Source organism: Mchenga conophoros, linkage group LG19 (assembly GCF_057382185.1).
Source record: "Mchenga conophoros isolate Kocher_MC1m ecotype Shallow Benthic linkage group LG19, M_conophoros_male_GT1.1, whole genome shotgun sequence".
Lineage (NCBI taxonomy): Eukaryota > Metazoa > Chordata > Actinopteri > Cichliformes > Cichlidae > Mchenga > Mchenga conophoros.
Window position 1 is genome coordinate 2,701,353 of NC_140544.1, and position 22,739 is coordinate 2,724,091.

The 22,739-nt window shown below is 43.3% G+C and overlaps 2 protein-coding genes across 2 annotated transcripts; both read left to right on the forward strand.

Annotated features, from left to right (window-relative positions):
- The first annotated feature begins 7,940 nt into the window (after positions 1–7,940).
- Positions 7,941–11,434, forward strand: LOC146551461 (uncharacterized). The gene is made up of 2 exons (XM_085256395.1): positions 7,941–8,053; positions 8,183–11,434. The coding sequence occupies exon 2, from the start codon at positions 9,221–9,223 to the stop codon at positions 11,432–11,434; it is 2,214 nt and encodes a 737-aa protein (XP_085112521.1). The 5' UTR covers positions 7,941–8,053; positions 8,183–9,220.
- A 4,316-nt stretch (positions 11,435–15,750) lies between these two features.
- Positions 15,751–18,936, forward strand: LOC146551462 (uncharacterized). The gene has a single exon (XM_085256396.1). The coding sequence runs from the start codon at positions 15,892–15,894 to the stop codon at positions 17,995–17,997; it is 2,106 nt and encodes a 701-aa protein (XP_085112522.1). The 5' UTR covers positions 15,751–15,891; the 3' UTR covers positions 17,998–18,936.
- The last annotated feature ends 3,803 nt before the right edge of the window (positions 18,937–22,739 follow it).

The window sequence follows — 22,739 nt, forward strand, 5'->3', positions numbered from 1 at the left end:
GGCAAACCTTCTGGAGGAAACCTGATCTTGTTAGGAGAGACGGCATCCATCCCACTTTGGATGGAGCAGCTCTCATTTCTAGAAATATGGACAAATTTATTAAACCCCCCAAAATATGACTATCCAGAGTTGGGACCAGGAAGCAGAGTTGCAGTCTTACACGCATCTCTGCAGCTTCTCTCCTCCTGCTACCCCCCCCCCCCCCCCCCCATCTCCTTACACAGAGTTTCTGTCTGATTTCTCAGACTTTTTATCTGATTTAGTGCTCAGCTCAGATAAAATAATTATTGTGGGTGATTTTAACATCCATGTAGATGCTAAAAATGACAGCCTCGACATGGCATTTAATCTGTTATTAGACTCAATTGGCTTTTCATAAAAAGGAAAAGAACCCACCCACCACTTTAATAATCACACTCTAGATCTTGTTTTAACATATGGCATAGAAACTGAACATTTAACAGTGTTTCCTGAAAACCCTCTCCTGTCTGATCATTTCCTGATAACATTTACATTTAAAATAATTGATTACACAGCAGTGGAAAGTAGACTTTATCAAAGTAGATGTCTTTCTGAAAGTGCTGTAACTAAGTTTAAGAATATAATCCAACCACTGTTATCATCTTCAATGCCCTGTACCAACATAGAGCAGAGCAGCTATCTGAATACTACTCCAACAGAGGTCGATTATCTTGTTAATAATTTCACCTCCTCACTACATACGACTCTGGATACTGTAGCTCCTGTGAAAACTAAGGTCTCAAATCAGAAGTACCTGACTCCGTGGTATAATTCTCAAACACATAGCCTAAAGCAGATGACTCGTAAGCTGGAGAGGAAATGGCGTGTCACAAATTTAGAGGATCATCATTTAGCCTCGAGAAATAGTGTGTTGCTTTATAAGAAAGTCCTCCGCAAAGCCAGAACATCTTACTATTCGTCACTGATTGAAGAAAATAAGAACAACCCCAGGTTTCTCTTCAGCACTGTAGCCAGGCTGACAAAAGGTCAGAGCTCTGTTGAGCCAACCATCCCTTTAACGTTAACTAGTAATGACTTCATGAACTTCTTCAGAAATAAAATTTTTATCATTAGAGAAAAAATTACCAGTAATCATCCCACAGATGTAATATTATCTACAGCTACTCTTAGTACCATTGATATTAAGTTAGACTCTTTTTCTCCAATTGATCTTTCTGAGTTAACTTCAATAATTACTTCCTCCAAACCATCAACGTGTCTTTTAGACCCCATTCCTACAAAACTGCTCAAAGAAGTCCTGCCATTAATTAATTCTTCAATCTTAAATATGATCAACCTATCTCTAATAATCGGCTATGTACCACAGGCCTTCAAGCTGGCTGTAGTTAAACCTTTACTCAAAAAGCATCTCTAGACCCAGCAGTCTTAGCTAATTATAGGCCAATCTCCAACCTTCCTTTCATATCAAACATCCTTGAAAGAGTAGCTGTCAAACAGCTAACAGATCATCTGCAGAGGAATGGCTTATTTGAAGAGTTTCAGTCAGGTTTCAGAGCTCATCACAGCACAGAAACAGCTTTAGTGAAGGTTACAAATGATCTTCTTATGGCCTCTGACAGTGGACTCATCTCTGTGCTTGTCCTGCTAGACCTTAGTGCAGCATTCGATACTGTCGACCATAATATCCTATTAGAGCGATTAGAACATGCTGTAGGTATTACAGGTACTGCACTGCAGTGGTTTGTATCATATCTATCTAATAGACTCCAATTTGTACATGTAAATGGAGAGTCCTCTTCACACACTGAGGTTAATTATGGAGTTCCACAGGTTCAGTGCTAGGACCAATTCTGTTTACACTATACATGCTACCCTTAGGCAGTATCATTAAAAGACATAGCATACAATTTCACTGCCATGCAGATGACACCCAGCTCTATCTGTCCATGAAGCCAGATAACACACACCAATTAGTTAAACTGCAGGAATGTCTTAAAGACATAAAGACTTGGATGGCCGCTAACTTTCTGCTTCTTAATTCAGATAAAACTGAGGTTATTGTACTCGGCCCTGAAAAGCCTAGAAATATGGTATCTAAGCAGATTCTTACTCTGGATGGCATTACCTTGGCCTCCAGTAACGCTGTGAGGAACCTTGGAGTCATTTTTGACCAGGACATGTCCTTCAACGCACATATTAAACAAATATGTAAGACTGCTTTCTTCCATTTGCGCAACATCTCTAAAATTAGAAATATCCTGTCTCAGAGTGACGCTGAAAAACTAGTTCATGCTTTTATTACTTCCAGGCTGGACTACTGCAATTCATTATTATCAGGATGTCCAAAAAACTCGCTGAAAAGCCTTCAGCTAATCCAAAATGCTGCAGCAACAGTCCTGACAGGGACTAGAAAGAGAGAGCATATTTCTCCTGTTTTGGCTTCCCTTCAAACCCAGAATTGAATTCAAAATCCTGCTCCTCACATACAAGGTCTTAAATAATCAGGCCCCATCTTATCTTAATGACCTTGTAGTACCATATCACCCTATTAGAGCACTTAGAGCACTGATCCTGAATCCTCCCGTAGTTATGCTGCGATAGACGTAGGCATCCGGGGATTCCCATGATGCATTGAGTTTTTCCTTTCCAGTCACCTTTCTCACTCACTATGTATTAATACAGCGGTCCCCAACCCCCGGGCCTCGGTACCGGTCCGTGAGTCGTTTGGTACCGGGCCACGAGAGTTGAGAGTTGAGGCTCAGGTGTGAAATGTATGGTTTTCAGGATTTTTATCGTTTTTTTAGCGTTATTTTGTTATCGTTTTTATCGTTTTTATCGTTAACTCGGTTTTCCTGGGTCTTTTCACGTGTGTTATGAATAAATCTTCTTTTTTACGGTACCGGTACTAGGCCGGTCCGTAAAAATATTGTCGGGCATGAACCGGTCCGTGGCGCTTAGGGACCGCTGTGTTAATAGACCTCTCTGCATTGAATCATATCTGTTATTAACCTCTGGCTCTCTTCCACAGCATGTCTTTTATCTTGTCTTCCTTCTCTCACCCCAACCGGTCGCAGCAGATGGCCCCGCCCCTCCCTGAGCCTGATTCTGCTGGAGGTTTCTTCCTGTTAAAAGGGAGTTTTTCCTTCCCACTGTCACCAAAGTGCTTGCTCATAGGGGGTCATATGATTGTTGGGTTTTTCTCTGTATCTATGAAGCCCCTTGAGGCGACTTTTGTTGTGATTTGGCGCTATATAAATAAAATTGAATTGAATTGAATTACGGACTAAACCTGGGACATTTGTGGCCCCAGTGCATGTGCCCTATCTGCCTTGTTGGTGTCCTTGATTTTTAAAAGTAAAATGTCTTATTATGCTATAAATAAAGCCAGAGAGTGAAATCTGTGCTGATCCTAATACAAATACCTGAAGACAAAGTGCCTTGGTTGTTTTCGATTGTTCTTTTCATCAGACATAATAACTACTCAGATCTCCTGGACTTACTTTCTTTCTTTCTTTCTTTCTTTCTTTCTTTCTTTCTTTCTTTCTTTCTTTCTTTCTTTCTTTCTTTCTTTCTTTCTTTCTTTCTTTCTTTCTTTCTTTCTTTTCATTCCTGAAGACATGCACATCTTCAGGAACAAAGCTACAACCCAGATGACATTGTCAAAAGTGTCTTTAACTGAGCTTTGAGAAAAGGTGGACTGCTGAATGAAAGTAAGATTTGCATTTGGTTTGGAAATCAAACTCCTTGACCAATACTTAATATTCCTTTTCCATATTTTCTAACACACACACACCAACAGATATTGTGTATATATAAATGGTGAATGCTCATATCGAACATGGGCCAAGTTTCAAATAATGAGGTCAGTATATGTACAAGTAATCCCTTCTCCAAGCACAGAAGTACCACCCACCTGCTATTCAAAACTTCTGAGGAGCAGCCAATAAGACAAAGGTTGGCTCAAAGAGAGGACAGCTAAACTGGCATATTTCAAATGGAAGATAAATTGAAGGACTGCACCAAGACTCAGTATAGGATAAATAAGCATATTTTCAGCAATGAATCACACAAATTTGCTGTAGTGCCCAAATTAAAGTATGGAGCTGGAAATAAACATAATTAGCTCTCTTTAAGGGACTAAAACATCTCTAGATTGTATTTTGAATAGATCATGAGTGGTCCATTATTTTTGTCATTTGCTATAATAAAATCCCCCTCATAATGTAGTGAAGAGTTGCCAAGGCCATCTATCTGCAGCCGTGGTTTTTAAGATGCGGTACTTTTTAAAATACACACAGTGGGACACTGCCATAGACTGGTGACCTGTACAGGGTGTACCTTGCTCAGTCTGTGACAGCTGCTCCAGCCCTTCATGACCCTGAATCAGATACACCATTAAAAAGGGGGTGGATGGATTGACAGGGGATCAGAGGTATGGTGGACTGTAACTAAATAATTAAATAGAAAAAAATTAACTGTAAAAATAAATCTGTTAGGGTGCCTGGGTTCGTTGACCCAAAATTTTGAGTTTTACATTATTATTGAACTTTGATTTTGCCATTATTTATCATTTCTAGTCTTTTGGTTTCTTAGAGTTCTGTCTTCTGGTTTCTGTCTCTGTGTTACATAGTTGTTCTGTCTCCCCCTGTCTGCTGTATCCCTCGTCAAGTCCGCGTTGTCTGTGTTATGTTTCCTGTTTTACTTTGAAAGTCCATGTCTCATGTTAATGTATCTGGATTTGCTTCCCTTGTCTCGCTACCCTTATTTGTCCCAGCTGTGTTTCTCTGTTGTCTCCCATTCCCTGATGGCTCTCTCTGGGTATGTAAGCCCTGAGTTTTCTTTGATCTTTGTTGCGATCTCCTTCATCCTATGGTGTGTGTTCTGTTTGGCTGCCTGTGTAAGTTTCTTTTGGTATTCTTGCTTTTGCTATATTTGTGTTTAGCGTTAAAGCTGTTTTGAGTTCACACTTTTACCTCCAAGTGTCTGCACATTGGGTCCACAGTTCCTGCACACAGCACATGAAAAAATCATTGTGTAAAAACAAAACAAAATGCTGTCTTCTTTATTGACCATTTACCGTCAAACACATTTCAACTATAAGCTTTCATCAGTGCAAACCAAAGCCACATCCCCAGATATAGAACCATGGGAGGTTTAAACACTAATTAGTGTGAATGCTTGAAAAGTTAAATCAGAAGAGCAGGCTGTCTTTACACTGTCACCACGTCCATATAATAAACTCCACAGGCATGAAAAATGAGAATTCAGTAGACATGACATATGTGAGTGAAGTTGGCCCCCCCACCTTCTTCAAATCCAACAAAAGTGGTATCAAACGTTTGTGCTGGTTTGTGCTGCAAAAATTGTCGTTTGTGCTGCCTCTGTTTTAAAGATATTAATCAAAATTTCTAGAGGTCATCAGAGGTCAACCAGCCCCCCCACATTAATTAAATCAAACAAAATGGGTGTCAATCAACTGTGCTACGTTTGTGCTGGTTTGTGCGGCTTCTGTTTTAAAGATATTAATGAAAATGTAAAGGTCAACCAGCCCCCCCCCCCCCCCCCCCCCCCCCCAACACACACACACACACACACACACACACACACACACACACACACACACATTAATGGAATCGGACAAAATTGATGTCAAACATTTGTGCTACGTTTGTGCTGGTTTGTTGTGCAAAAATTGTCGTTTGTGCTGCTATCATTTTAAAGATATTCAAGAAAATTTGTAGAGGTCATCAGAGGTCAACCAGCCCCCCCACATTAATGGAATCAAACAAAACTGGTGTCACTCAACTGTGCTGTGTTTGTGCTGGTTTGTGCTGCTAAAATTGTCGTTTGTGCTGCCTCTGTTTTAAAGATATTAATGAAAATGCAAACGTCAAAAGGTCAACCAGCCCCCCCACATCACCCAAATCAAACAAAAGTTGATGTCACAGGTTTGTGCTGCAAAAAATTTTGTTTGTGGTGCTATTATTTTAAAAATATTAATAAAATTCCATCCATCCATCCATTTGCTTATCCTTTTAAGGGTCGCAGGGGGTGCTGGAATCTATCCCAGCTGTAATAGGGCAAGAGGCAGGGTACATCCTGGACAGGTTGCCAGTCTGTCACAGGGCCAACACACAGGGACAGACAACCATTCGCACTCACAGTCACACCTATGGGCAATTCGGATTAACCAATTAACCTATCACCACAAGCTGCATGTCTTTGGAGAGAGCCCGGAGAGAACCCACGCAAACATGGCGAGAGAACCTGCAAACTCCACACAGAAAGACCCTGGCATGATGGTGGAATTGAACTCAGGACCTTCTTGCTGTGCGGCAACAGTGCTAACCACCGTGCTGCCGTAATAATAACATTAAATAACATTTATGAAGAAATTAAAAGGGGCATGCCAGTACGTGCGTATCAGTTTATAATTGCATAAGGTGTTTTGAGCCATTAAGCATGTGAGTGAAGTTGGCCCCCCCACCTTCTTCAAATCCAACAAAAGTGGTATCAAACGTTTGTGCTGGTTTGTGCTGCTAAAATTGTCGTTTGTGCTGCCTCTGTTTTAAAGATATTAATGAAAATGTAAAGGTCAAAAGGTCAACCAGCCCCCCCACATTAATGGAATCAAACAAAACTGGTGTCAATCAACTGTGCTACGTTTGTGCTGGTTTGTGCTGCAAAAATTTATGTTTGTGCTGCTATCATTTTAAAGAAATCCATACAAATTTGTAGAGGTCATCAGAGGTCAACCAGCCCCCCCACATTAATGGAATCAAACAAAGCTGGTGTCAATCAACTGTGCTACGTTTGTGCTGGTTTGTGCTGCCTCTGTTTTAAAGATATTAATGAAAATGTAAAGGTCAAAAGAGGTCAACCAGCCCCCCCACATTAATGGAATCGAACAAAATTGATGTCAAACATTTGTGCTGGTTTGTGCTGCAAAAATGTACGTTTGTGCCGCTATCATTTTAAAGATATTCAAGAAAATTTGTAGAGGTCATCAGAGGTCAACCAGCCCCCCCCCACATTAATGGAATCAAACAAAACTGGTGTCAATCAACTGTGCTACGTTTGTGCTGGTTTGTGCTGCAAAAATTTACGTTTGTGCTGCATCTGTTTTAAAGATATTAATGAAAACGTGAAGGTCAAAGGGTCAACCAGCCCCCCTACATTAATGGAATCAAACAAAACTGGTGTCAATCAACTGTGCTACATTTGTGCTGGTTTGTGCTGCAAAAATTTACGTTTGTGTTGCTATCATTTTAAAGAAATCCATACAAATTTGTAGAGGTCATCAGAGGTCAACCAGCCCCCCCACATTAATGGAATCGAACAAAATTGATGTCAAACATTTGTGCTATGTTTGTGCTGGTTTGTGCTGCAAAAATTTACGTTTGTGTTGCTATCATTTTAAAGAAATCCATACAAATTTGTAGAGGAATCGAATAAAAGCCTTCAGTTTTCAGGCCCCTCTTCTGTGGAACCAGCTTCCAGTTTGGATTCAGGAGACGGACACTATCTCTACTTTCAAGATTAGGCTCAAAACTTTCCTTTTTGCTAAAGCATATAGTTAGGGCTGGACCAGGTGACCCTGAATCCTCCCTTAGTTATGCTGCAATAGACGTAGGCTGCCGGGGGATTCCCATGATGCATTGAGTTTTTCCTTTTGAAGAAAATATAATCTGATCACACATTATTCAGCTTTAAATATTGTTCAGCTTTAAAGTTACTGTGCAACTGTGTAATAAAAATGTGTGCTCACGACTTTGGCCTTGAGAGCGATAAGAAGCGATCGCCTCATCCTGCAGGCGAAAGATATCTGCAAGCGAAGAGACTAGAACACTCAAGGCCGCTTTCCTTTTATGGAGTTGTTTTTCTGCTAATGCAGCACTTTCCTCACAACCCCCTCCTGTAAGTTTTAGAGAATATATACCCATCCTCACAGAAAATATTAGGAATCTCTTGATGTGAGCTGTTTTTGAGAGGTTGTCTCTGTCTCAATAAAAGTTCACTGATTCCCCCATCTGCTGCAGGTGTCCGGTTGTCTTCATTCTCCGCCAGCCTGGTTAAGTCAATTCCTCCTTAACATCTAAAAGAACCTATTTAATGAAGGAAGACGGGTTCACTTTGTGTTTAATATTATTCTATTGCTGTTGTTGTTTTTTTTATATCCTTCAATTGGCGTCACGAACAGGATCCGCTCCAGGCCAAACTGGAACGGGGGGGAGGACATCAGCCGTGGTCTGAGTGAACGGAGTTTGGACAAAAGCTGTGTGCACACAAAAACAAGGTAAGCAGACCTTTTATTTCTGCTATATTGAACATTATAAAAATACTTAGTGTCCAAACTCCTAGTAATTCATAACCAAAATTGTCTGGCTTACTTAAGGCTTGCTGAGAATCAGACAAGTGAATAAGAAATAAGTGAATAAGTGAATAAAGATAAGAGTGAACTGAGGTCTGACCACGGTTGCGGCCGACGGGTCGCTCTCCGGTGTCGGATAAATACCTCAGCAGGTCTGGGACCTTGAAAGGGTTTATTAGTAACGCCTTTCTAAACAAATTAAAAGGTTAAAGGCCTTGAGAATATTTTTTAGTAATATTCTCTAAACTACAGAAGGGTTAGGAAGGCCCAGAGGACTTTATTAGAAAAGATCCTCTAAAACTTAAAAAAGAGAAGTACTGGTTGGAGTCCAAAAGGAGAGGTCCCTTTGATCAATAGGAGAAAACGGATCTCTTCTTAAAACCCCGATGATTTTAGTGTTTTAAATGTTTTGATGTTCTGTTTGATATTGGACACACATAAATACACGCTGAATGCTTGCTGTGGAACACTGGGCAGGACAGTTTGGTTCTCCGTGTTCACAGATTACACAATTAAAGGAACTAGGTTCCTCTTTTGGTTAAAATAATACACCACACATAGAATTTTTTTACACATTTATTACATACATAAGGAGGGTAATGAGTGACTGCAGGTAATGTATGAAGTGTGAATGAGACGTGTGAACAAGGTGACAACCAACTAGCACCCCTATCAGGAAGCTCTAGGCAAGGTTACCCGCCAGACTCCGGTTTGGTAGAAGCTTGGTAACACCTGAAGGGATATTTCAGTGCTGACTCACCTTTAAAGCAGCGCCCCAGCTGATTAGTGCCTAACAGAGGCAGAAACCCAGCTGGCCCAAATTCTCCTTTAAAATCAATAAAAGAACACTCCTCCATTGACAGTAAAATGGATGGAGAATTAGATCGACAAACTAATGATGATGGTTGGGGTCCCGGTGTTATTCTTAGCACATTGGGAGAACAATTAACATGTGTTGAGACAGTCATCAACTCCACACACCAGCCTAAAGAAGCAAAAAAGCAGAAAGAGTCATTGAGGAAAACAGCTGAAAGGTTAATGAAAGAAAAGGGAAAGAATGAGGGGAGTAGTGGTAATTGGGGAATAATTTGGCAGAATAAGGCTATGCAGGCAAAAGAGAAAGAGGAAGAAGCCAACTCAGCAGCAGCAGGTGCAGGTGTGATAAGCGGGGTGAGACACAGAAAGGAAGCAGATAAGCACGCAGGCCGCAAAGCTAAATTTAATCACTGGGTGTGTTTATGGGAAACTGCAAAACCACACATGAAGAAAAATAGGTCTCAGCCACCTCCCTATTCTGCCTCAGTCCAGACTCCTCCCTCAGCAGGCATATATCCGGTACTTAATATCTCTGGTGGAATAATGACTATTGGAGAAGAACCGCCCGTAGCTCCAACTCCCATAGATACCAAGCATTTTTGCCCAGGAAGCTCCTCTCTGTCGGCGACACCCTCAGCTAGTAGTAGAGCCCCCTCTTCCATGTCCCATTGTTCTGGAACCGGATCTGAGGGCCTAACTGACCCATTTGCGAGCGCACCATTTGCGGTTCGAATGAACAGACAGGAACCCACTGAACAACAATTAACTGATCTAGAAGCAGCATTACGCAGCTGCTTAAATGAACATAGGTCAGTGGTCCAGGTGAATAATCGTGTTGCGTCAGCCCCTCTTTCCCGGTCCAACCCCTTTGCCAGCACTCCTGTCGCTGTTAAGGGAGATCTGACCGCTACTGCAAAAACTGAGCCTGGCACTTCACCAAATGTCACAGTTAACATGTCTTTGGTGGGCCGTCAGGATCCGGAAACACAGATGAGTTTAGCCCACGTTTTTGCTGACACTGCTACCCCACCAGGCGGGGGAAAAACTGAGGATACTGATGATGAACTCAGTGACCTTAACAATACACCCCCCTCTACCCCTCACAGTTTAGGATATCAGACTAGATCTAAGGGCCCTGTGCCTCAGCCTCCAGGCATGTTTCCCCTGGTCCAGACTAAAGCGCAACGTAGACCAGTGTATCAACCTTATTCATTCGGAGATGTCCAGGCCCTAGTGGACAAACTCCCTGACATAATGGAGGGAGGGAATGCCTGGTTGGCTGGTTTGGATAAATACACAGCTGGACAGGACCTCGCACTGGGAGATTTTAGAGCTATTATAACTAGGTGCACATCCCGATCTCAGGCAGCGGACCTGGAACAAAATGCGGGTACTACCACGCATGAGAACGAGGTGCCACTAATGCAGGCCATGAGGTTTATTGGACCGGCCCTGCGCAAACAATTCCCACCCAAAAATCAAGGCACCTTACAGAAATTTAAATGGGAGGGAAAGCAAAATCCCACCCATTATCTAAATCAGGCTGTTGAAGACTGGGTGAACCATACAGGTCATCACCCCAGTAGGACTTGTTCACAGAGCATGTGGTTTAGAAGGGCGGTGCTGAGGGGCATTCCGGAGTCAGTAAGCCAGAAAATGGAGGATAATCCTGATTTGCAGGACTGTGACTTTGCAATCTGGAAGAAACATTTGATTTTTAATCTTAACAAAGTGCAGATTAAGTCTGATGATAAAGCGGAGAGCGTCGAAGATTTACAGTTGCAACTGTTGAAGGTTCAGCTGCAGAAAGCGAAAAACGACCTGGGTGGAAAAGGTGACAAGCCTAAAAAGCAGCTTGTGGCCGCTGCGGCTCCCCCTCCTGGTCCAGTTGCCCCTGATTTGTATCCGAACCCGTGGCCAGCTGATCCACAGCCCCCCCAGTATGGTGCTTATCACTCCCCGGCCCCTTATGGGCAGAGAGGTTCCCCATTTGGAGGAAACAGAGGTGGTTTCAGGGGAAGAGGTCAGATGGGAGGTGGTAGGGGAGCCCAGATGTATGTTTGTTTCCGGTGTGGACAACCTGGACACTGGGCTAAAGCGTGCCCTTTGAACCCGGCTGCTGGAAGAGGCAGGGGAGCCCGTGGTGGGCCCTATCAGCATCCTGGCCACAGAGGTGGACCTCGTGGTGCTTTAGTTGAAGTGCCCCCGGCCCCACAGATGCCTGTGATGGGGTGGGAGTACTACGAGGGTGGTCCCCAGCTATAGGACACCCCACAGACTGCCCAGGACAGTGAAGGGACAACGGCGGACCCTATGCTGTCCATAACTGTAGATAAAAGAAGAAGCAGCTTTTTAGTGGACACTGGAGCTACGTACTCCACCATTAAGGATGTTGCTCGTGAAAGACTTACTGACACAGTGATTACAGTGGTGGGCATATCTGGGGAACCTAAAACTCTGCCTTACACCGTGCCTCTCCCCACAACGGTTGGAGATCAGACTTTGTTACACAGCTATGTTTGTTCAAAACAGGCGCCTGTGAATTTACTGGGAAGAGACTTGTTGATTAAATTAGGAGCCACAATACTCTGCTCTTCACAAGGCCTAACTGTGACTCTCCCTACTGGTGTTGTGCTTCCCTGTTCTGATGGGCCAGAGGGAGGTGGTCAGTTTCTGCTGCAACCCTCCTCCTGTTTAGCGGACTCTGCTGACATCTACTGGGCATTATTGGAAGTTGAAACACCTGCTGAACCAGGAGTTTGGACTGCTTTTCAGCAATGGCGGCCGTGGCTCTCACTCCTGCATCCTTATGTCCCTCCCCCTGACCCACCTCATGTTACACTGTTTTATGACAGGCATGACACCACCTGGTACCAGCACATGTTCCAAGAGCAGTGTGAGGGGCGGGCTTGGTCTTTGAACATGTCATGCATTTTTGCGGCACCGGAGGGAGTGGCAGCAGCGGTTACTTTTACAACAGATCAATTACAGTGGTACATGATGTCTGATGAGGCAGCTCCCCATGTGTCACTGGCCTTACATCCTGGACACCAGGCTAAGGAGCTGGGTGGAATGGTTAAACGTTCCCTTGCGGCCACTGACTGGACACCTACAAAACTCCCACAGGTTTTGTTTTCTCCATCTACCAACACATACCAAATTTTAAATGATTGCTTTAATTCCTCAACACTGCAACATAGAGTGGTCAGCGGGTCACATGGCAGAGAACACACAGACCACTGTGATGCTGCGCCTTTACTCGACTCTCTTCCAGATTGTTTGTGGTCCCTTGGACCCACAGATGTAGGTTTAGTTGATGTGGAGCCAGTCTCTTTTCAACTGTCATCTGCTACCCCTTTGTGGCAGCCTCAGTACCCACACAAACCGGAGGCTGAGGCTGGGATTGCAGAAACAATTTCTGGTTTGGTCACTGCCGGTGTCCTGGAGCCCTCCTGCTCTAAGTGGAACACGCCCATCCTACCCGTTGAGAAAAAAGGCACGGGGAAGTTCAGAATGGCACATGATTTGAGAAGGATTAATGCCTTACTTGGCACTCCTACTTTGCCTGTGCCTAATCCTTATGTTGCCTTGACCAACCTCCCACCATCTCATGCCTGGTTCACCTGCATTGACTTGGCTAATGCCTTTTTCTGCCTCCCACTTCGTGAGTCACTGCGTGACATTTTCTCATTTACATTTAGAGGCCGACAATGGCGTTACACTCGCTTACCACAGGGATTTGCCCTCTCCCCAGGACTGTTTAATCAGTGTTTGAAAGAACTTTTACAAACCTGCCCACTACCATCTGACTGTATGTTAATACAATATGTGGATGACCTTTTACTGTCTGCTCCCACGGCTGACATCTGTTTGGAAGCCACCAGAGTGGTACTTCAACACCTGGCCAACACAGGTTTTAAAGTGAGCAAAACCAAACTACAGATTGCAAGAAAACAGGTTTCTTTTCTAGGCCGCATGGTCTCACAGTCCGGTATTTCCTTGTCCCCAGAACACAGGAACTCCATTTTGCACCATCCAAAACCTCTAACTGTAAAAGACATGTTGTCATTTTTGGGCCTAACTGGTTACAGCAGGACCTATGTCCCAGACTATGTTGGCCTTACTTCTCCTTTGCGCGCTTTGGTAAATGAACAAGGCATGAGAAACCTCTCTGCTCCCCTCTCATGGACTACAGAAACAGAACAGGCGTTTATAAAGTTAAAACAACAGCTTTCTGTCGCCTCTGACCTTGCTGTGCCAGATTATGCTTTGCCTTTTCATCTTGATGTTTCTGGAACTGGAACCCATATCAATGGTATCCTGTTCCAGAAAAAAGGGGGAGAGAGAAAAGTGTTGACATATGTAAGCGTAATGCTTGACAACACTGAAAAACGCCACCCACCGTGCACACAACACGTTTCTGGACTTGCAAAAATCATTCAGAAAACAGCACACATAGTGATGAACCACCCACTAAAAATTTTGACATCACACAGTGTGGTGGCCTACGTCTCCTCACAGGCCTTCACACTCACTTCACTCAGGCAGAGACGCCTCAGTACCATTTTGGAAGCACCACACATCACCTACTCACATGAAGGCATAAACATGGCTGATCACATGGGATCTGGGGAACCACATATGTGTGAAGAGGTTGTGCAGGTACAGGAGAAAATCAGGCCAGATTTGCAGGCAGAACCTCTAATGGATGCAGAAAAAGATTGGTTCACAGATGGATGTTGTTTCAGAACTGAAAGTGGAATGTTGAAGGCTGCATGGGCAATAGTGGAACAGACAGACATGAGATGGAAAACAGTGAGGGCAGAGCAGTTGACAGGACAACAGTCTGCACAGAGAGCTGAACTGAGAGCGGTGATTGAAGCCTTAAGGATGGGAAAGGGACAGAAAGTGAATATATACAGTGATTCAGCTTATGCTGTGGGAGCAGTGCATGTGGAGCTCAAGCAGTGGCTAAGAGCTGGTTTTTTGACAGCCAGCGGAAAGCCTATTAAACATGAGATAGAAATGAGGGAATTAGCGGAAGCACTGTTGTTACCTGTTAAGGTGGCAGTGGTAAAATGCAAAGGACACAGTGCCGGATTGGATTTAGTGGCATTAGGTAACAAACAGGCCGACTTAGTAGCTAAGCAGACAGCTGGTTACTTACCCTCCCTGATTATGGTAATGGACCCAGAAGCCACACCCCCTCCAGAAAGACCACCCATACAACTAAGCCTAGCCACAATCAGAGAGTTACAAGACAAAGCCAGCCCCCAGGAAAAATCATTATGGGTAACAAGAGGGGCCACAAACACAGACGTCTGGCGTGGCCCAGATGGAAGGCCCATTCTACCGCCAGGGGTCAGACAGACAGCAATGGAAGAGGCACATGGAGTGGGGCATGTGGGACCTGCACAAATGATGAGAAATTTAGCCGTCTGGTGGCACCCTTATCTAAAAGACATGACAAAATACATGGTTAAAACCTGTAAGGAGTGCAACCAATTTGGAATCAAGCCCGCCTTCAAGCCAGTAGCAGGGTACTTCCCCATCCCACTTTGCCCAGGGAAAGAAATAATCATTGATTACACAGACATGGTGGACAGAGTGGGTGGTTACAGGTACCTGCTGGTGGCTGTGGATGCATTTTCAGGTTGGCCAGAAGCCTGGCCGACAGCAAGTGAAAACAGTAGAACTGTGGTGAAGTGTCTGATTAATCATTATATACCACAGCATGGGTTTCCCGAGGTCATAAGGTCGGACAATGGTTCACATTTCAGGAACCACGATCTGCAGAGGGTTGAAGCCGCATTAGGTTTGAAACATAAGTTTGGCTCAGTTTACCACCCCCAGTCCCAGGGGAAAGTGGAAAGGATGAATCAAACTCTAAAAACTAAATTGGCTAAAATCTGTGCACAGACCAAATTAGATTGGGTTAAAGCATTGCCTCTTGCATTAATGTCCATAAGATGCTCAGTAAATCAAACCTCTGGTTACACTCCATTTGAGTTGGAGCATGGCAGGCCTTTTCCTGGCCCCTCCTCTCGCCTGTTAATGTCGGATGAAGCTGATTCAGACCTCGATCCGAGGACATATTATAACATGCTCCGCAGTTTTGTTGCCCAGTATTCCTCACAGGTCGCTGAAAGAAACCAGCAAGAGCTGAAAGAGGCGGCTACACCTGGAATGGACTACGTCCTCCTGAAAGTCACAAAGAGAAAGTGGGCTGAGCCTCGCTGGACAGGCCCTTACCGCATAACAGAGCGGACCTCCCACGCTGTCAGGCTCGAAGGTAAAGGTGACACCTGGTTTCATTACACACAGTGCGCTGCTGCCACCGAACCAGGAAGAACCTTGAGAGAGGTGCAGAAGGACCTGTCAGAAGGAGCTGCAACAGCATCACCAACCACTTGAGGGAGCCAAAGCTCAACCTACAAGCCGGCTGGCTACAAAAGGGGGTGTTCTTCATACTGAACTAAACATTTTTTATTTTTCTATTTTTAACATCTTTTATGACTTTGCTTTTATATTGGCTTGAGTTTTTAAGATTTACATTTTACATTGCAATAGTTTTAACCACTGAAAGCTCATTTAAAGTTGTGTCACTGATACTTTTTGTTGCTCTTTAACTCCTAGAACACGCCCTTGGCGAGGTGGGGGGAATTGGACCGCCTTTCTGTGGCCCATCATCCTCTATTAGACGACATCCAAGCTAAGTAAACATGTCTTGGCCCTTTCCCCCTGAAATGACAGGCAGGCAAAGATGTTGCGTCTTTGTTTCCTTCCTGGCCCTGGGTCTCATTCCCATTGGCATAATCCTGATCTGTGAAGGGCCCCCGACACTTCTGACACCTTCAAGTTCAAAAGCTTCGCCCCTTTCTGAAAGTTCCAATCTGACAAATGTAGCCCCTAGGGTCTTGCCCACCACTTCCTCTCCAGTTTTGCCCACGCCCGATCCAGTTAGAAAGAAACGAGACACGGTTACCTCCTGTACCCCAAGCACGACTAGAATGATTACTCTTTGTGTCCCCAACAATAAAAGTTGGGTAGTTGAAATAGATTTCGCTAGCTTCCCAGTCACTCCCGTCACCAAAGACCAAGGGGGGGATCTTTTTAACCTGGCAGTACATCTCTCCTCCTCAGTGTGGTATATAACCCTGGGAGGTTGGCATCAGTGGAAGTGGTCCAGTTTAGTGTCAGAAACGGACCTGGATTGGTCAAAGTACTCTAGGGGTCAGGCTTTGCACTGGAGAAACCAAAATATGCTCAGAATAGCAAAAAAACCGGATCTTTCAGGCTTAATTTTTACCCTAAAGGATCTGGCCTTGACCTCCTGTCAACAATTTATACTTGCCCCTTGGACTGATCGCACCGCCCTGTATTGGCAAATGGAAATATGCCCTAGCGTTGGTGCAGCTCCAAGCTCTGTAGTTAATGATGATAATCCCACCTTTAATGGTCCTCTGGTGACATATACAAACGGGGGGAGAAACGGCCGAATACGCATTGTAGACACAAATAAAATGTCTAAAGATGACCTCTTCCAAATTCTAACCGGTATTTCTGGAGCAACAAACAACTGGTTACTACTAGCTGAACAAGCTGCTGACACGACGGCTTCCGACTGCATAGTATGTATGGGAGCCCGCCCCACTTTACGAGTTGTACCGGCGCCAGTCAATAGTGCATGCCTCCTGCATCTTATGAACAATACAAAACGAGGTCATTGCTCATATCTGGAAAATCACTTTCCTAAAACTCAACGCTCAGTCTCTAATAAACCACCTTTCTTTTCTTCAGATGTAGCTGTGAACAATTTCACTTGTATTAACCTGACTGGCAATGCAGTAAAACTAGGTAGCTTGAACTCTTCTTGGTGCACTGAGATGACGGTTATGAAACCAAACTTCCGACCTACGGCTAGGGCTGATTTGTGGTGGTGGTGTGGCAATAACAAGTTATATGATGGTTTCCCTCGGGATGCGTCAGGTCTTTGCGCTCTCATAACTCTTATTTTACCTGTTTTAGTCACTCCAGTGGATCTCTCTATAGAAGTACACGAAGTTGGCCTCCCATCCTCCTCTGAACGCCGCTCTAAACGTTCTCTAATCCCAGGTTCAGCTCATAATCCAACCTATATTGATGCTGTAGGTATACCCCGTGGGGTCCCCGATGAATATAAACTGCGAGACCAGGTTAAAGCAGGATGGGCCTCGATACTTTGGATGGTTGAAATAAATGCGAATGTAGACAGAATTAACTACATTCACTTTAATGTGCAACTGTTGGCTAATTACACTCGAGATGGTTTTGAAGCTGTGCATGCACAGTTATCTGCCACTTCCCTAATGGCTTTCCAAAACAGGGTCGCAACGGATTTTCTCCTCGCAGAAAGAGGCGGAGTCTGCAGCCTTTTTGGTCAGGAGTGCTGTACCTATATCCCCAATAACACAGCTCCTGATGGTTCCCTCACTAAAGCTATTACTGGTCTCACAGCTCTTACTGTTAAAATGAAGGAACACTCGGGCGTTGATACTGCCATGTGGGACTCTTGGCTTAACATGTTTGGCAAATATAAGGCCCTTGTAGCTTCCATCCTAGTTTCCATCTCAGTTTTTGTGGCTATCCTAGTCACCTGCGGTTGCTGTTGTATTCCATGCATTCGATCCCTCTTCCAGAGATTGATTGTTACAGCTCTCACTCCTGAGGATAAGGATCTCGCCCGGCAGATGCCTTTATTGGCTAGTCGACTTCCCACCTCCTCGCCAACGGATGATGAAAACTCTGATCGTGAGGGTGACGAACATTATCGTCTTTCTCTTGTTTAAATGCTTCTAGAATGGTTGTTTCTCTGTGGTGTTTTGTATTAGGTTTGTTATTAATTGTTTCCCTCACCCACTTCCTCTTGAAGGATATATCTGGTTGAACTGTGTCTGGTCGGGTTGTGAGGGTTAAGCGATGTTCTCAGGGTCTCCGGACTTAAGCCTGAGCGAATGTGTACTCCCGCCACTGGATATGAATTGTTTTATTCCACACCCCTTCCTCACATTTTACCATATTCACTTTTGAATGTCCTTAGCAGTTACCGTTCTGAGTTTATTTTACGGTTGATTTATTCTTTCACATTTTCACGTTTATATCTCTCATTATTATAGTATACTCTGTACTCTCCACATTTTTATCATTACTTATGCTTTTTGGTTGTTGAGTTACAGGAACTGTTAATTTTGTGTCACTACCCTGGTTGCACTAACTCGTTGTATCCGTGTGTGCAGGACAGCTGTTACTGCTTTCATCGGGAACCGAGACTGCTTGCAGCCGACCCCTGGGCAGGGTGGTGCCTGGACTCTTTTCTCCTCATCTGCAATGACAGATAAAGACAAATGATAAGACCCGAGGAGTTTTTCGAGCCAGGCTTCGACACGTCTCTGTGTTCCTTTGAATGTTACTTATTTTTGTTTGTTGACCCATTTAAGATGGGTCAAAAGGGGGATTTGAAGAAAATATAATCTGATCACACATTATTCAGCTTTAAATATTGTTCAGCTTTAAAGTTACTGTGCAACTGTGTAATAAAAATGTGTGCTCACGACTTTGGCCTTGAGAGCGATAAGAAGCGATCGCCTCATCCTGCAGGCGAAAGATATCTGCAAGCGAAGAGACTAGAACACTCAAGGCCGCTTTCCTTTTATGGAGTTGTTTTTCTGCTAATGCAGCACTTTCCTCACAACCCCCTCCTGTAAGTTTTAGAGAATATATACCCATCCTCACAGAAAATATTAGGAATCTCTTGATGTGAGCTGTTTTTGAGAGGTTGTCTCTGTCTCAATAAAAGTTCACTGATTCCCCCATCTGCTGCAGGTGTCCGGTTGTCTTCATTCTCCGCCAGCCTGGTTAAGTCAATTCCTCCTTAACATCTAAAAGAACCTATTTAATGAAGGAAGACGGGTTCACTTTGTGTTTAATATTATTCTATTGCTGTTGTTGTTTTTTTTATATCCTTCACTTTCCAGTCACCTTTCTCACTCACTATGTGTTAACAGACCTCTCTACATTGAATTATATCTGTTATTAACCTCTGGCTCTCTTCCACAGCATGTCTGCTAAAATTGTCGTTTGTGCTGCCTCTGTTTTAAAGATATTAATGAAAATGTAAAGGTCAAAAGGTCAACCAGCCCCCCCACATTAATGGAATCAAACAAAACTGGTGTCAATCAACTGTGCTACGTTTGTGCTGGTTTGTGCTGCAAAAATTTACGTTTGTGCTGCTATCATTTTAAAGAAATCCATACAAATTTCTAGAGGTCATCAGAGGTCAACCAGCCCCCCCACATTAATGGAATCAAACAAAGCTGGTGTCAATCAACTGTGCTACGTTTGTGCTGGTTTGTGCTGCCTCTTTTTTAAAGATATTAATGAAAATGTAAAGGTCAAAAGGTCAACCAGCCCCCCCACATTAATGGAATAAAACAAAACTGGTATCAATCAACTGTGCTACGTTTGTGCTGGTTTGTGCTGCCTCTGTTTTAAAGATATTAATGAAAATGTAAAGGTCAAAAGAGGTCAACCAGCCCCCCCCACATTAATGGAATCAAACAAAACTGGTGTCAATCAACTGTGCTACATTTGTGCTGGTTTGTGCTGCAAAAATTTACGTTTGTGTTGCTATCATTTTAAAGAAATCCATACAAATTTGTAGAGGTCATCAGAGGTCAACCAGCCCCCCCACATTAATGGAATCAAACAAAACTGGTGTCAATCAACTGTGCTACGTTTGTGCTGGTTTGTGCTGCAAAAATTGTCGTTTGTGCTGCATCTGTTTTAAAGATATTAATGAAAATGTAAAGGTCAAAAGAGGTCAACCAGCCCCCCCACATTAATGGAATCGAACAAAATTGATGTCAAACATTTGTGCTATGTTTGTGCTGGTTTGTGCTGCAAAAATTTACGTTTGTGCTGCTATCATTTTAAAGAAATCCATACAAATTTGTAGAGGTCATCAGAGGTCAACCAGCCCCCCCACATTAATGGAATCAAACAAAACTGGTGTCAATCAACTGTGCTACGTTTGTGCTGGTTTGTGCTGCAAAAATTGTCGTTTGTGCTGCATCTGTTTTAAAGATATTAATGAAAATGTAAAGGTCAAAAGAGGTCAACCAGCCCCCCCACATTAATGGAATCGAACAAAATTGATGTCAAACATTTGTGCTATGTTTGTGCTGGTTTGTGCTGCAAAAATTTACGTTTGTGCTGCCTCTGTTTTAAAGATATTAATGAAAATGTAAAGGTCAAAAGGTCAACCAGCCCCCCCACATTAATGGAATCGAATAAAAGCCTTCAGTTTTCAGGCCCCTCTTCTGTGGAACCAGCTTCCAGTTTGGATTCAGGAGACGGACACTATCTCTACTTTCAAGATTAGGCTCAAAACTTTCCTTTTTGCTAAAGCATATAGTTAGGGCTGGACCAGGTGACCCTGAATCCTCCCTTAGTTATGCTGCAATAGACGTAGGCTGCCGGGGGATTCCCATGATGCATTGAGTTTTTCCTTTCCAGTCACCTTTCTCACTCACTATGTGTTAACAGACCTCTCTGCATTGAATTATATCTGTTATTAACCTCTGGCTCTCTTCCACAGCATGTCTTTTATCCTGTCTTCCTTCTCTCACCCCAACCGGTCGCAGCAGATGGCCGCCCCTCCCTGAGCCTGGTTCTGCCGGAGGTTTCTTCCTGTTAAAAGGGAGTTTTTCCTTCCCACTGTCGCCAAAGTGCTTGCTCATAGGGGGTCATATGATTGTTGGGTTTTTCTCTGTATCTATGAAGCGCCTTGAGGCGACTTATGTTGTGATTTGGCGCTATATAAATAAAATTGAATTGAATTGGGTCCAACTCCTGCCTGCCGCACAGCGATTCATGACACGGGTCTTTTAACCTAAAAATGTTTTAATGGCCATGAAGAAAGGACTCTTCAATAGATCTTTCAACTCACCTGTGTTTACTGTCTCCACCTGAAATTAATTGCAGTCTGAATTTTTTTTTTCTTCTGTCCTTTTGTCTTTGGTCTTCAGCCTTGGAAGGAAAAAATAAAAATATTGAAAACCTTATTAGCACACTAAATATACAAAACCTTGCTATATTTCAGTTGTTTTAGATTGAAGTTGCCACTGCTAGCTAAGTCAGTTTTGAATCATGCTAATGAGAAGAAGGAAAAAAAAAACCTGCCGAACAATGAGGCTGCTGTTGTAAAAACGCCAACTTTCTTGCGTTGGCAAGTGGTCGTTAAAATATCATTAAGACCCTTTCTTTTTATGTAATTCTTAGTAAAACTGTTTTAATCGGTTAAAACTGACGACATAATCTATGTTTGAAAAAGAGCGCGAACAACAGCGAACCACTATTCACCACCTGGGTCTGTGCTTTTTAACACAACAGCGCATTCGAAATCGAAGTTCTTGCCTGCAACATATTAATATACTTGCTTTTTTACGGAAAAAATAAACATAACGAAGGTTCCGTTTTACTTACAAGTTTCTCCAAATGTGCTCTCCAGTCGCTCGAGAAGGGCAGCCATATTGAACAGAATTTTCTGTCAACGTCGTTCAGGTTAGAGAGAAAACGTCATGACGTAGTTGACATACACATGCGGAGCTCGGAAAAAAACCATTTACTCAAAAATCATAATTAACCCTAGAACACTATCGCTGGGTGATTTACACCCGAGAAAATACATTTATATGATTTCACTCTCCTGCAGCTGTTTGCGTGTCGAGGAGCCTGTGCCATCACCAGGGAAGTCTCAAATGTCCCAGGAATGGGTGGACCAAAGACGAGCTTTCCAGAGTCATTATTTTGTTTTAGGAGTCTTATTTTTCATTTTGTTAGACATGGCACAGTTGAAAGTAAAAGAAGACCACTCTAATTTGTCATGTGTTGTCATATTTTGATATATTTGATTACCTTTCATTGGTTATATTATATCGGGTAAAAATCACCCGGCATTAGTGATCGTGTTACTATTTATAGCGATAGTGTTCTAGGGTTAAGAAAGCAGTATTTACTCTTAACTTCTAAGCCATGTACAACTATAACTGTTTGAATCGTTAACAGAACAAAAGTTTTAAGTTGTTTCAACTTTGAGGAATTTCAATTGTTATATCCACAAACTTTATAAGTCAGGTAGACTGTTGGGGTTTACAGTGCAGTAAAACTTGGCAAAGGACAATACTGTGTCATGAACACCTGTGCCTTTGATGCCTTCTGTCAAAGTCTGTGCTGCGCTTACTGTGACAGTCGTACTGCTCAAAACATGTTGAATAGTTCAGAGGAGAACAAAGTATTCCAGCTTGTGAAATCCCTTGCTTCAAAGGGTGTCACTCAACATGCCTATTCATTGAGGGCAGAGGTGCTGAGCTCAATATTCTGCCCTGTTCAGTTGAAGACTGGTGTTCATCGTGTTGATGCACAGTGCCATGTGTCCACAGTAATGGCGCGATTTTCCGAAATCATAAAGTGCCATTCCATCTATACGCAGATGACTGCCAGCTCTACTTACCTCTTAGTCATTCTGATAGTC